The sequence below is a fragment of the Lineus longissimus genome, chromosome 11, assembly GCF_910592395.1.
Source record: "Lineus longissimus chromosome 11, tnLinLong1.2, whole genome shotgun sequence".
In the NCBI taxonomy this organism is placed as follows: Eukaryota; Metazoa; Nemertea; class Pilidiophora; order Heteronemertea; family Lineidae; genus Lineus; species Lineus longissimus.
Genome location: NC_088318.1, coordinates 11,155,274 through 11,170,375, shown reverse-complemented (window position 1 = coordinate 11,170,375; position 15,102 = coordinate 11,155,274). Strand labels below are relative to the sequence as shown.

General features: G+C 41.9%; 1 protein-coding gene across 2 annotated transcripts in view; it reads right to left on the bottom strand.

Moving 5' to 3' along the window:
- The window catches only part of LOC135495722 (GTP-binding protein RAD-like), a 31,297-nt gene that overhangs the window by 8,351 nt on the left and 7,844 nt on the right, over window positions 1-15,102 (bottom strand). The window contains exons 2-3 of one of the 2 annotated variants that reach the window (XM_064784594.1): window positions 4,186-4,233; window positions 1,600-1,682 (exon numbers count right to left, since the gene is read on the bottom strand). In XM_064784594.1, coding sequence (XP_064640664.1) covers window positions 1,600-1,682; window positions 4,186-4,233 — 131 coding nt within the window. The remainder of the gene's footprint in view (window positions 1-1,599; window positions 1,683-4,185; window positions 4,234-15,102) is intronic. The other variant, XM_064784595.1, reaches the window with a different exon arrangement.

Below are 15,102 nucleotides of genomic sequence, written 5' to 3'. Positions count from 1 at the left end.
GTGATAATTGGAAGGTATATAGTAGGAAATATCAATAAAATAATCATTCCATGTCGTCTGTTGAGCGCATTTTTGATTGTAAAAAATATATGTGTACGTCACTGGAGTCTCTGCAATGATAATTTTATCATAGCAGTCTCGCGCAAGTAGAAGTTCTTTACCTATTAGTTCTTCACTTATTAGTCTCAATGTCTGGCGCAAAGCCAGACGTTTTCCATTACGATTTCACTACGATGTTTGACAAGAAGGAGCAGTGCGCGAGATATGCTAATGAGCAGACTTCCCTCGCTTGAGTTTCGGAAGAATGTTCCATATCGCGCTAAGCTGACCACTGCTGACCATGACAGGCGTGTATTGGACTGGTACAGGTTGGAACTGAACATTGAATATGCTGGTGGTGACGCTTTCTGATGAGAAGTTGGTCCTGACTGATGCAGTATCCTTGGACTTGTCTACAGCATCGTTCAATCATTGCTCTCTGAGCTGCCTTGATTCTGTACTTACCCAAATACTGAGACCAAATGCCTGTTGACTGTGCTTTAAGAGAGACTGGCGCCATGCCTGGTCTCTCTTAAAGCACAGTCAACAGACACCAACCCCCTCAGACTCAGAAACCACAAACGCCCAACCCTTCCTGCTACCTTAATACTTCTGGGTTATGTGTATCCCATGCTTGATTATCATTGGTAGCATGCCTTCTCATGGCCTGTCATAACTTACCGAGGTGGCATCTTGGCAGCACCAGGCCATACCACCTCTCTTCTACGCTGTTTTACTTTTAACATCGAAAAGGCCATATAATATTCAGTAAAGAAGCCAATATCGCTACTGACAACTCACGGTGACCATCATCAAAACACCCATCAGTAAACCAGCTACAGCTAGTAGCGCACGCAGTTCTGTAAGTTCATCGAACCCACGCTTATGTCACATCCTTATCGTAAACACGCAACTGTGTGGGTGACAATGATGAACCACTATGACTAAGTATCAAGCTGATGTTTTATTGCATTTGCTGAAACTTGATAGTATTGTACATCTGTCTACACAAGGGTTATGTTGAAATTCATATCCAGTATGTTTCTGATTTGTGATGTTGAAAATTGATGCGTTTGTGTCAACGCGTTCATGACAGCATGGCGTCACAGTATCTTTGGTTCACAGCAGCCAGACCAATAAAGGTAACCATAGATCTTCCCTTAATGAAAGATAACGGGGCCGCATCACGGTAAATCGCCATTTCTAGACAATTATCTTAGCCTGGAAGGTTTTGTATACAGGCTCCCTATCCTCCTAATGGAGTATGATAGAGAATTGCAGAGGATGATAAGACGGTAAATGGCTAGGGATCGGTCCAGCATCACAGATTATCATTGGTGTCTTTGAACATTCAAAGAAGCGCCAATTGAACTCAGTCAGGTATGATAAAACAAGGGTGTTTTGTTAATGTTTCAAATGAAGAAGAATCGTTTCCCGACTTTTCTTAATCGATGAAACTAGGCAAATATTGCGCGGGTATCTTTGGGCAATTCAATTTGTAAGTAGTGCCGACTTGGAGGTGAGTTTTGAAAGCAGTTAATTACCAGTCGATGTACTTACTCTGCTGGTTGGAAGATCGTAAATGTCCATCGTGGACTCCTCTCCATCAAGCAGCACGGACACCGTTTTCTCAGCTTCCTCATCTGAAAGATTGGAAGGTGTAACAAACCGTGACTCACATAGCTTGACTACACTACAGTGCAATTACAAAAACATTGATATACATTTATATACACTTTTGGAAATAAATGCGGAAAACGCGTGGCCATGAACGCAACAGTATCGTTACCCCAGCGTAGGTTGATAGATCATGCACTAAAGGGCCGAAAACATCGCTCTTTTCATGTTGTATCCCTAGGTGAAGCCTGCTCCAGATAATTTGATAACTGCCACAGGTCTGTCCAGTGTAATTATTGATCACTGCTCGAGAGCTCTGTAGGTTATTAGGTATATCCTTTGCGGCCACCCCTTGATCCAACACATCAGAGGCAATATATGCGGGTCGGGTTGTACCATCGGTTGACACAAGTGCGCTCTTAGCAATAGAGGTTTTTGAGCTTCTGAAAAACAAGAAGAGATGTTTTTTTCCATACCATTATGCGAGAGGCAATTTATTGTCTTTGAGTTGAGGTAACACATGATACCGCCCTTCTTCAGGGTGATAAAGCGCACTTATTTTCAAATGGGGATATTCCTGCTCACACAACCCCGTATCGATCCGCGCTAGGTTAACTTTACTTAAAGCTTCAGATAACACGCCTAGAGACCGGGACGCGCCTCCCGAAAGACCACTCGGAGAGGTGATAAACAGGTTGGGGAGATGACACATAAATGGCGAAACGTGCTTTGTTTACGTGTACGCCATTTGCCAAATGGTATGATGAATAATTGACGAGGTTCAATCGTTTCACTTAAATGAACCACGAAGTCTGCCATATCCCTCACCATGGAACAGGTAATTACATCCCGTCAGATAGCTGGCGATTACGGAATAGTGTGATTGGGTGAAATAAGTCGTGAACGGAAGGGCTTGCGTCCACGATTAAGTCGTGGAAATAGCCACATTGTTTTTGAATCGTTCCCCTTATTCCCCGTGCAACTTGATGACATAACAGCGTTTCTTATTTCATCGTTCGTACGGCTTGCGAAACCAGCTGAATAACTGTTTCCACTCAAAAAAACGAACGCTTTTTCAGGAGAGAATATCGCATTTCTAACTTTCACCGCACATGACTCTAATGGAAGAAGACGGCTTATTGGTACCAAAAGCGCATGTAATCTGAGATTCCATTTGAGTTGTATTTGCTCAGGTGGTCGCGAAACAAACGAACGAGAATATTAAAACCGAAAACGCCATCGGATTCATCCAGCTTTGTGGCGTTGAGTGGCACTTAATGAAACCTTAGGGACATTGGATCAGAATTCAGGGAAATAAAGGAATGGCCATGGCGGAGGTGCGACAGACTGACTTAACAGATCAAGGCATGCGTGGGGCTCGACGAATGAAACAGGTCCGTATTTCATCCTAGTATTAGCAAGCGAGATGCCGGCGTAGAAATACAAATCAAATAATCAATCTGCACAAAGATGGGTCACTGAGCAATAAACACTGAGCAAAAACCTTTATGTGGTTACGATGAGGTGGCACCTACGTACCACTAAACATTTTCACTATATTTGGCGCTGAAAGTTGTATCGGGAAACACGCCACGAGGCAACTTAGTGCCACAGTATTGATAACCGTCTCCTTGCTTTGATCAACACCGACACAGTCCTCAAGCAGAGGACGGACATCATTCCCGCCGGTCATCTGTCCACGTTTGACTAAGCACGCTCCATCATTGAGGATCGCATAGCCGAGAGAAGCTTAACGTCTACTCTTAGGGAAGCTGGGCATCAAGCGTGGTGTTTGCTTACACGATTGCTTTTGATCAGTAGCGAATACGACAGTCATTAAGTGAATAGTTGGAAGGGATTCATAGGAGGAGTAAGCGACTGATCGGACATCTTGAGTCACAAGTGTTCATGGGTTCACTGCTGGTGTCCAAGGCCTTTGAGTTGAGACTGAAGATGATATCAGCAAGCGAAGCAAAACATTAAATCTCCGAAAACTATATCGGCATAAATACTCATCTTCTTCTCTTTATTCCAAGCAGTTATTCAGTAGAACATCTCTGGATGTGTGAAAAGTTTAAGCTACCTTGGTTGTATTGTGATTGTAGAATATTAGTTTCCCTTGATGGTTAGCGTATGAGGCCGCATTGATCAAGATAATGGCGTGTTTACTGTACATCATTGTTGGCATGTACACGTAAAGTGCTTGTGGACGGGGCATAAATCGCGTGATGAAGTGCCAATGTGATGAAAGGCCACAAGCGTCAGAGTTACACGTAAATATCTAAATATTGTGTCACAGAATAACTAAATCTAGTGTTAGTAAAATAACTGCTAAATCTAGTTGGAACGTCCCACGAGTAAAAATACTGAAATTAGTAAAGGAAAGATGATTTATTAGTAGTAGAAGTATGGTGGTAAGGGAAGAAGAAGGGTTCCGGAATACGTGATAAAATGGTGTGATGGTTAATCATAGATCTGTGAATGGATTAGTGGGGGAGGGGGCACACATCACGCAGTCATCTTACTTACACGTTAAAGCCTTCGGCGTTGTGGGTGTTTCGGGCTCGGGGGTTCTGGCTAAAAAAAGAAGAGGGAAATAGCTGTATACATGTATACAAGCATCAAAAGTGGACATATTCTCACGAAGTGCGTTTAGGTGACAATTTGATATCGCATGCATCTGTTGAGTTTACAAATTTTCATGTTGACCAAATTCGTCTCCCTTCAGATATTCGACTCCTGAACGCCGGTCAGTATCCTACGCACGAATAAAAAATTGGGTAGCACCGCTCTTCATCATGCTTTCTAGATTTGCCTCGCTCAGCACAGCTGCAAACTATCCCGGTGACATTTAGACATTCCGGAAATACATCTACCGGAGATAAACTAAGCACACCTTTTTTTCTATTATTTCCGCCAGGTAATCGAAGGAATGCTCTTAACGAGGAAAAGTGCATACTGAAAAGATAGTTGCGAATGTCATACTTCGAGAACGTTCAGATCCGTTCGGGTGCAGGTATATACTTTTTGTGAATGTTGCAGTCTGATCTTGGATGAATGATATTTCATGAATAAGAAGGTTCATTTCGTTTCATGGAATAAGCAAGCGATTCATTGACGCTCTATATCATCGTAAATATAGTATAGTAAAGACTCATCCAAAAGGCAAGTCGTCTTTCCATTTGCCACAGTTGTTTATCACATAATTTACTGATTGAACAAGATAGATATTTTAACAATCTAGTGTAATGCCTGTGACCTCACTTGAAGCCGTTAATCGGAAAATTAGTTGTATATTTTGCGATATTGTCTGTCACGGAGTTCAAAATGGGCCAAAAGCCATTATATGTAAGGCTATTCGTAACGGGCGGAGCAGCCTTTCCTAATCTTTACTATCATAATATTTGTAGTTAATGACATTTAAATCCGATCAACCCGAAAATTTAATAGAGAAAGGTGCCGAAAGCGACAAACTCATATACTTTTGATTGATGGTCCCTTCATAGTCAACTGTTGGCAGCGCACACACTTTATCACACAGCAACACAAACTAGCTTCTTCTCGCTCATGAAGTGTTTTGCCGCACTGCTTAAGAATCAGGTAATCCGCTGTGCCATTCATAAAACTCAGTGGCCACGGAAACCAGAAACACGCTACAAGTATAGTACTTCATATCTAGTTTCCTGCAGTAACTTGGGCTAAGAAGTCGTAGATAATCGTAGAGAGATAAGGAAAAGCGAGAAAACAAGACACTTGTGAACGATTTATCAGCTGCCCATACCACCTTTCTGTCGGTCTTTCCGCTTGTTGACCTGTCAGTTGTGGACAACAACAGACCTGCCAGTACCAGCCTGCCGCCATGAAGCTAAAACATGCCAGAACGAGCTCGCTATCATGAAGCTACTTTGTATATTTGATAGACGGATTCCAGATGCAATCGAGTTATACGCCATCGCATGATAAAAATACGTACCGATCTTCCTTGTCATTATTTTGCGATCATTTGCGGTACATTCAGGAAACAATCTTAAGATATTTGCATGATATTCGTTTTTGAATTGACTACTCGTTTATACGATACACGTATAGCATATTTGACCCCTCCCTTGATTGAGAACTTGATCACCTTGGGGAAGGATGGCAATATCATAGCCCCGGTTGGAACTGAATCATCATAACTGGTCTCTAACATGTCTAAAACCATCTTTTTGTAAACTGTTGCTGATTGTTTTGTACTGCGGATGTGCCTCAGGGTATCACTCACTTTCATGTGCCATAAACTAACAGGAAAAAGCTCGATGTAAACAAATTGATGTATTTTTCATCAGTTTTGTAAACCAACCTAAACACGAAGGCGTTATTGCGAAGCTTCGAATGCATTCCCTCGCTGCCATTGGTGGCTCGTGTAATACCGAGACGTTTCGGTAAAAAGTTTTAGACTACAATGTAATTGGTAAGATTGCCTTTAGTCCTTTAAGACTGCTGTCACAAAGGAAGGACTGTCTGTTTGGTTATGGTATAAAAACTTCTGTAGGCTGAGCTAAATTTTAAAACAACAACGAGATTCAGCTGCCAGCGGGCATTATGAGCCGAAAACCAGATTTGCCGTTGCTTGACTGCCAATAGTGTCAATATGGTTAAGTAAGCGCGTTCTCGCCAACGTTGATACTGATGTGTTACGCTTTGGCGGTGAGAGGTCATGTATCATATGGGTGACACTCTCATATCAAATCATGATGGATGGCACCAGCGAAAAGAATCGATGCAAATCCAAGACTAAATCTAGTTCCTCTCTCAGTTAAGCATGTAAGTTGCGTATGGAGAGTTAACAAGCTGCGAAAGAAGCAATGACTTTTTTTGAAAATGTCAGGTAGTGCAACTCATCCAACAATCCCACGTATGATGCCAATTACGTCTCAACTTTACCGTGCTCTTTGAGATTGCATCAGTCTTATCCACAACCCGCCAAAAACACGAAAAATCATGCTCCACCAATTTACCAAACTCTTGGATATTGTGTCAATATTAAACCCACTTTATCCCAAAAAGGATATCTCCTTTGTAGTTGAGGTCTGCCTAAAAAGCATTGTCACGAACAGATGATTGAGTGCACGCGGGATGACAGTGCACTCAAGCAATGTTTAGGATAAATTTAAATCTTTAAAATCTGCATTTGATGCTGGTTTAATCTGACTGAATCTGAACCAAAAAAATTATGAATATTTCATTTCAAACTCATTTTAAAACACTCCCTCAAAAGGATAGTCCTAGTTTTTTTACATTTTGTTACAACCAAAGCGCTATTGGATTTGAGCACAAAAATTGGAGGAAGTATGCTAAAATTTGCAAGGTAATGTAGGATCATGACCCATTAAGTCACTGTTTGCTAACATCACTCAGAAAATGTTCCCAGCAACACAAGTTAACAGCCGCTTTGCTAACGATGTTTTTACGGAATCGACTGACGATGCGTTATCAAAACGGTATGCTACAATTAACATCTTTTCTAACGACTCGCCTTGAAGTCGATTAACTTTCAATGCGCATTTGCCAGTATTGATTAAATGGAGTCCTTGTTTTATCGACTCTACTTACTGACGGAAGTAGATGCGCTTCCCATGTCGATCGATAGAATGAGATGCTCTCATTGTACATGTACTTCAAAGCGTCTATCGTCAACCATGTAAAACTCCTAGATGGTTCTGAAAAACAATGTCATTTACTTCACATCAGAGGGAACGATCACCGAGCTTCGTCGTTATAAGGAAGTCCTGCGGGAAACTTTCGGCGAAAAATTACTTTTCTTACCAATGTTTACAACGCGCATGAAGACCCAACCAAAGAAACGCGCCAGCGTGATGAAGGAAATAAATGCTTAATCGACCGGCTCAGTTATCAGAATATCATCAACCTGGTAAAAATCCTGGTACGTCCCGGGAAAAAAATGTCCTTTACCTCACATCAGAAGGAACGACCATCGTGCTATGTTTTTATAATGAGATCCTGCGTGTAACATTCGACGAACAAGCACCTTTTTCACCGATGCTTACGGCGCGAAAGAAGACAAGAACCAACCAAAGAATTGCAGGGACCTCACAAAAAAGGAAATAAATCATAATCATCCACCATCACACGGTGATATTGAAAGCCATATCAAATCTCGAGTTGGAATAAACCAGTACGCTCTCATGGCACTTGCACGACTGGACGATACCACATGTTAATAAATAACCGTCTTATGTCGGCTACAAGGACAGGTTTGGTATAAACAAGCTGGAAGTAAAGATGATTAATGGAAGATTTGCCTTGGGGAGACATCATTGGTCGTAAAGAAGTTATCGACAAACAGGTTCAGGGCGAGGAGTCGGCGGAAGCAGGCAGGAAGTAAATGTGATTGGCTGAAGTCCTGTTTTGGCGACATGACTATTGTATTCGCGAATGCGAACAAAAATGCTAAAATATACGTTCTGAGTCTGGTTACTCTTAAGGTGTAACACAATGATGAGTAAATGTCTTGAAAGTAATGGCACAAGCCTTAGGCACAAGGTAATGGCACAAGGGCTTTCAGAACGTCCGTTGAAATGTCGACTTATATCTCCGGGGCCTTCAAGACTCTTTGATTATTCATGGTTTCCTAGGGAACTATTTTCTTTTCATCTCAGAAATCTATGATACAGAATGTTCTTGTTTGCTATTTTAAAGATTGTGAATGTTTATGGTTGTGTGTTTGTGGGATTGCTCTGGCAACTCATTGCCAACGCAGTTTCTTGTCGATGGGATCGGCTTTAATGTCACAAGGAAAAGTGTCCGGGGGAAAAAGAAGTGTGTTTGTGAGATCTTTATCAAGCAGTTTGTCAATTTGAATCACGACGACCGTGATCACAGTACTGTGCAATTGCAAGGTGATTGACGGCCGTGATAAAAAATAGTTTCAGCAAAGAAGTGGGCACCCAGTGGGATACGGTGAACAGTAATCAACTTACCGCTCCCTAAAGTCAAATCACATCCATATTTCTAATATTGGATCAAGGACCAGCGTGGCACACTCGACTACTTAATCATATCAAGCATTATTTACCCTCCCCTGCAGATCATGAGATTGGATCAGGAGCAGATGGTGTATATTGATGACAAACACACCATTTCAGGAGTTCCACCTGAGAACCATGACGAAGATGAACTGATGTTATGTCTTTTTTGGAACCTAGCCGCTTTATCCTGACAAGATGGTGTGGTTAGGCTGCTGTGGCCGGAGTCACACCAACGTTATGCTACCTGTTTATTGGTTTCCAACTAAATTTCGCAGCGGGTTTGTAAGTAAGCGCAGGTAAGCAAATGTGCGTCCTTGTGATCGAATCAATAACCAGCAGGGTGACCTTGGTAACTGTCATAGGGCGGTAATTTGAGATGTGATCGTCGTCATACTTCATCGAATGAGCTACGGCACCACACGGTCGCCGCTCTCTCAAATCAGATTGGAAATGGTACCAAGTATTGGCTAGTGTCTCTAGGACCAGAATTCGATACCCCCATGACCACTTTCTTATAACGAGTGTCTATTCCCTCAACATCATGAGCGAGCAGGGTCGATGATTACTCTGGAAATGGTCCAACCACCATGACAACCTTCACCTTGTTTATGAATTCTATCGCCATGGCTATCGGTTTGAGGTCTTGCTTATTCGATTATGGTAGACTTTGACGCTTACTGTCGAAATTATCGAAGATGCAGGAAGGTGCGCCTTGTGATTACTTCAGATATCAACCGGATGGGAGAACTTGGTCAGATCGAAGAAGTGTGCAATCACTGCGAGCGGCGTGTGATTACGTAACTTCATTAAAAATGGACGGAACTCCTATCCCAACAAAGAGTTACTCTTTGCTGGTTATGTTGAGGACAGGTCTCGCAGCATTCACAATTGCTCCCACGCGAAACACATATCCGATTCTGATCGACCCAATCCAGGCCACAGAACACTTTTGGGGCAATTTTTGTTGCATTGTAGCAGAAATACGAAGGCCACGGGAGTAAGCCTCTACTTTCAGAGAGAGAGACGTCACAATAAATCTGTTTCAACCGGGAATCAAACCCACGACACAGAGGCGAATTTCCAGCACCGATCTTCATACTGCGCCCCTCTCTGACCTTACTATCAATGGCGCCTCACCTGGCTATAAAATTCCTTGTCGGCGCCTTGTTCATAAAATCGTTTGTAGAACTACTCCATGCGGTATCGATCTGATAATCATTGGTATCCAGGGCCGCATTGATGAAGATGGACATTAGGATCAATATCACCATATTGCTGGGGAAACTGAGATGTGATGATAGGCCCATTGATAGAAAAACTAGTGCCCACTTGGCGTAATTCAAAGTTGCAACAATCATACCAAAGTATAGTATTTCAGAGATTCCCGTGTTTATAATCTGTCCTTCAACAACTACAAAATACACATTCCTCAGTCTAAGATTCTCAAGGGCTGACCACAGCAGTAATCAAAAATCATTCCTATGTACATTTACATAATCACCTCGGATGCGATTCGGAAATGAAATCGACGGTCTCCGACCGCAACCGGAAGATATACACAGACAGGAAATGAATCCTCATCCCATAAGTTCATTCAATGTGCTCTCTGTCCATTGTGGCAATGTAAAGAGGTATGGTATCAAATCAGTTGGCTACATAGTATGCTAACAGTATGCATAAGAAATGCTGGTTCTTCTAATCTGTTTATTCTTTTGTCGTGCTGTCTTTCAGTATTTTATAAGCTTCGATGTTACTTGGCCGCCGAAAATGAACACAGTGTGGATGTTCATGATTCTCGTGTGGTGGCTCAGAACGTATATTTTGGCATTTTTGTTCGTATTCGCGAATACAATAGGGTCGGACACTTTTTCCAGGGGACACTATTTTCTATTTGTTGACCGCTTCTCAATCGTCACTGCCCTTGACTCCGGTAATGCCATGGCTCCGGTTGCCTTGTCTACACACTATGTTACCGTATGGACGGTAACTGGACATTAACAACAGGAAAAAGCAAGTCACTTGGCGTCCCGTCGCGAGTTTCCTAAAATTTCCCCATTTGATTGGTCGTGTCACGTAACAGAGCCGCCATGTTTGTCTGATTTACAAGCAAGCCATGATATACATTAGATGATGAAGCAAACCTCAGCGTTATGGCCATTTTATTGCGATTGGTACTCGATTATTACGACGGTATGGTGCTACCGAATACGGCTATTAGCGCCAAATGAGCTTGGATAGATACGTATACATATCAAAACAGAATAAGATCAGCGGAATGCGGGGTCGTGAGTATTCTCCGTTAAGTCGGTGGTTAATTTTCTTTGTTGGCTTCTTCATATAGGGCCGGCCAAAAACTCAGTTTCTCAGTGCATGTTACAACGATATCAATACTACCCCGAAAATATGTATAAGACAGTCTTTGCGGTACGTCCGAGGAATACATCATGCCAAGTTTAGCCACTGTGGAGTGTTGCATTTAAAAATCACAGACATTCGATCTACCGGTTTTAAAGTCAACACCTTCGCGATAAAGAGGACTTCAGGACTAGTGTTCTCCAATCAATTGGCAATTAATTTTTCATAAATGATGGAGCATTCCGTTGCCTTGGGCACCACGGTTCTTATTATATCATGATTAGATTTACATAAAGATTAGTCTGTTCGATTCAATTTTGAATAGGAAATTGGCTTAGCTTGGCTGACCTGATGTTTTGACGGCGTTGGTTGATATAGATTCAATAATGCACTGCACAGGAGACTGGTGTGTTGGCCATGTCCATTTGCATTAATTGGCCAACTCACTTATGCATTCCTGGTGATACCTGCCGGTGGCGGTGTGTTTGTTCTCATTGTCTGGGTATTGCTAAAACCAAATGACACGGTCTCTCGGTGTTTATATATTGAAAGGCCGTGGTCTCTCCAGCTGTCGTTAGTGGTGAAACACTGACCAATGGGCATCAGTCAAAAGGGTTACCCCGTCATCAACGCGTAATCATAAGGAAATCGATTCCCTTGATCCAGTGCAGACTTTTTACTGCGACCATACAGAAGCCGGACCATTGATCAAATATCACCGACTGTCTATTATTGGCTTCACAGAGCATGATTACGCCTACACAAGCCGTGATAAACCCATTATTCCAATAGTTAGGTGTTCGACAGTGCTCAAAATATCTCAGTGACGCTTTTTCTCATCTTTTCATGAAGTGATCGCGGCGGTGACTCCAGAGAAAAACAAGAAGCTACTTCTAGTATAGCCATTGTATGCTTGGAGTTGGACCACTGCAAGCTTTCTCAAGTCCTATCGGTGACGCTAACTTAGTAAGTAAAAGACAAGATTCTGAGTATTCGAACTGGTACCCCCGGCACCTGTCTACCAACAAGCTAGAACAACATACTACCCCACCACTCGATATCTTTTATTGGTTTTCTATAATCACTAATGGTGTTGGCACGCGAGTGGGACTGTTGTCAGAGGCGGCCAACCCCATAATATACTACCCTCGATAACGCTGATTAGGACCATTGGACCAAAGTTTCTTATCACTTTTTTCCTTTCCTAATGGTTCGAAAGAACCCGAGATGCGCCATTAGCTTTTTTCCTGTTTGAAATGTCCATTCCGCCACATCAAAGGACTACCGATTTCTCTCCAGATATGCATACATGTAGGAAAGCAGATGGACTATGTGCAGAACGAACGAGCCAGAAGAGTTTTTAGGCGTTGATGCGTTTTTCTTTTCTATCTCGGCATTCATCGTCGACGTTGCTGAGGCATACAGGAACATTGACTTCACCAGGGAGATCTCAGCAGGTGAAGCTTGGATGCTCTGGAGATGTTGCGGTCATGCCATATCCTCTTTACTTCAGTGTCGACAGGGCAGCTACAGCTTTGACAATAAAATCTCGCTTTATTTCCTTGAGGGATGTAGCCGTAAGTGGGGCTTTTGTAATCGATACCATGTTTGGTAATAACCACATGCATGCCATATGATATTTTCGAATCGACAAACGACGCGTGTTGTGATGTTTGACGTCAGGTCTCACGTTGGAATATATACATGTAATGTGAAATTTTGTTTACTTTTGGCGAATGATTCATTAATTTAACACCAATACCAATAATTTACAGCCAACAAAGTCAACAAATTGAGGAAACCAGCTCTTATTCCCATTCGCTGTGCTAATGATTTGAACACAAAGGAAATGAAAAACAACACAAAATAATCGAATAATCATGATAAATGACCTTGCTGGTGTGCCGCCTTTCCGGTTCACCTGTTGATATCGGCGACAATTTTTTTCAAAATATTGGCGGAAGTTTTGTAAACTTGAATAAAAGCTTAATGCTGTGCTTGTCAACTGACACTGACAAGTATTTACCATAATAAAAAATGTAACTAAATTATTCATTGTCCATTACAGTCTTCCAAGGACATTTTCCCAAGAGTACAGTCTTTCCTGTCACACCACGGGGCCTCATTGATTGATGCACTTCACAGTGAGCACCTCTTCGGTCGCGGATTGATGAACGCACGCATCATTCATCGAACGATGAACGCACGCATCATTCATCATTCCTAGCTGATCCGAGGTGTGACGTAAAGGAATCCGCAAAAATATGCCTGTTTACAGAATAGTATAAATAAAACGATGTTTACTGTTGTTTTGTTATGTTGTTGACTCAACATGCGCGGCAAAAGACCTTGCCTCAGGCATGACAGGTTATTTGGTAATGAACAGGGAAGTCCTCCGATTAAACATCCGTCGATCATCGGTAAACCGAACAGATTCGCCAAATTAGGAGAAGGCATTGGCGACAATAGGAAACCACCATTAGGCTGAAATTGCCTCGGGTGTTCTGGTGTGAATAAGCGCATTCCGATAACCCTCCGCTTCTTAGTTCCTTTGACTGATATCAGACAATAGTGGTAACGTAAGATGTAAAACTATGCAATCCACTTTTAAGAACAGCCTGCAGCCTAGCGAGTAACATCTCGAAAGTGTATTAGATGACTTTTGAAGGAAGTAAGTTTGGATATCAACAATTTCGAAAAACCTTGGCAAAGATAACAACAAAAGTATTATCTGAGTGCATAACAAACGGCAACTGTTGACCTTTTAGGGATAAAATGTTGTGTGGGCAGGTATAAAACGAACCTCACAAAACTTGCAAAAGGCAGTGAGGGTTCACGGTCGGTCCACCACTGACCGATGGCAATCAAATGCATTACTTATTAACCTCGGTGTAATAGGATGGAGTTATTCTGATATAAGTTATGCGATACGCTATTACGAAATACAAGTATAGGATTGTGGTTATAACTATTCTGTCATCCATTTTGATGAGTTGACCGGTCACAGGGCTCTTGTTGGCGTCGAGGAACTGAACCTTGCACTGTCTAATCGAACTTTTCATCTGGATAATTAATACCCAAGCGAGTTGTTACACTTAAATTGTTAGGTAATTAACCATTCGAATGTCGTATATGTCATATCATATCATATTTCATATGTACGCATCTTTCATATGTCAAGTGTACAGATTATTGTTCAAAAGTTTCCATTGGACATGTTAGAAGTGAAGATTCTGTTTCTGACCGATGTCAACGGACAATTTGAAAATCGGAAAAGATGATAATTTTCATCAACTTTGACGATGCCATTTGCGCCACTGATTATTTCAACGCAATATATATTTTTCGGCTGTAAGGTATTCACGTTAGACGAAGTATCTATAGACCTACTGGAAACGAAGCAGGAATTATATCCAATGATAACAACTATTCGATAAAGAATTGATAAAGACTAAAAAGTATTTACTGATTCTTGATTTATTCTATACGTGATGACCTGATGATACTAATGTCGACAACATCATTGGTATCCTTCCTCTGTAAGGAATCGACTTCAAGAATCCGCTTCTGAGCAAATTATCGAGAACCACTATCTGGCCCTAGGTTCTAAATCTAATGATTACAGAACTTCCATCAACGTAATTGGCCCTTACTATAAACTGATGAAATCATATATCACCCAATGGGGATAAGGCACAGGAGGAAATGGCTAGCAGAAAGGCGACATCGGATATCAGGAGTCATGATAATACTTTTAGATAATATGAATAGAATAGGTGGGTGTAAGGTAAAGGAAGGCAGGGGAGCTAATTTGAGGGGTAGTTAGGAAGTGACGAACCTCTAAAGAACACTTGTAGCCTAGAGGTTGATGAGAGTACCAAGCAAAGGAAGGAGAAGCAGAGATTTGTGGGCCACTCGGAAGGTGGGCGAACGTCCGTATACCCATGGTGATCTAAAAGTAACTTGAAGCCTAGAGGCTGCTAAGTGTCGAGAGAATGGGAAAAGGGGGCAGAGACTCCTCCCACATAGGGTGCATTTTACGTTTCTAAATGTACCTCTT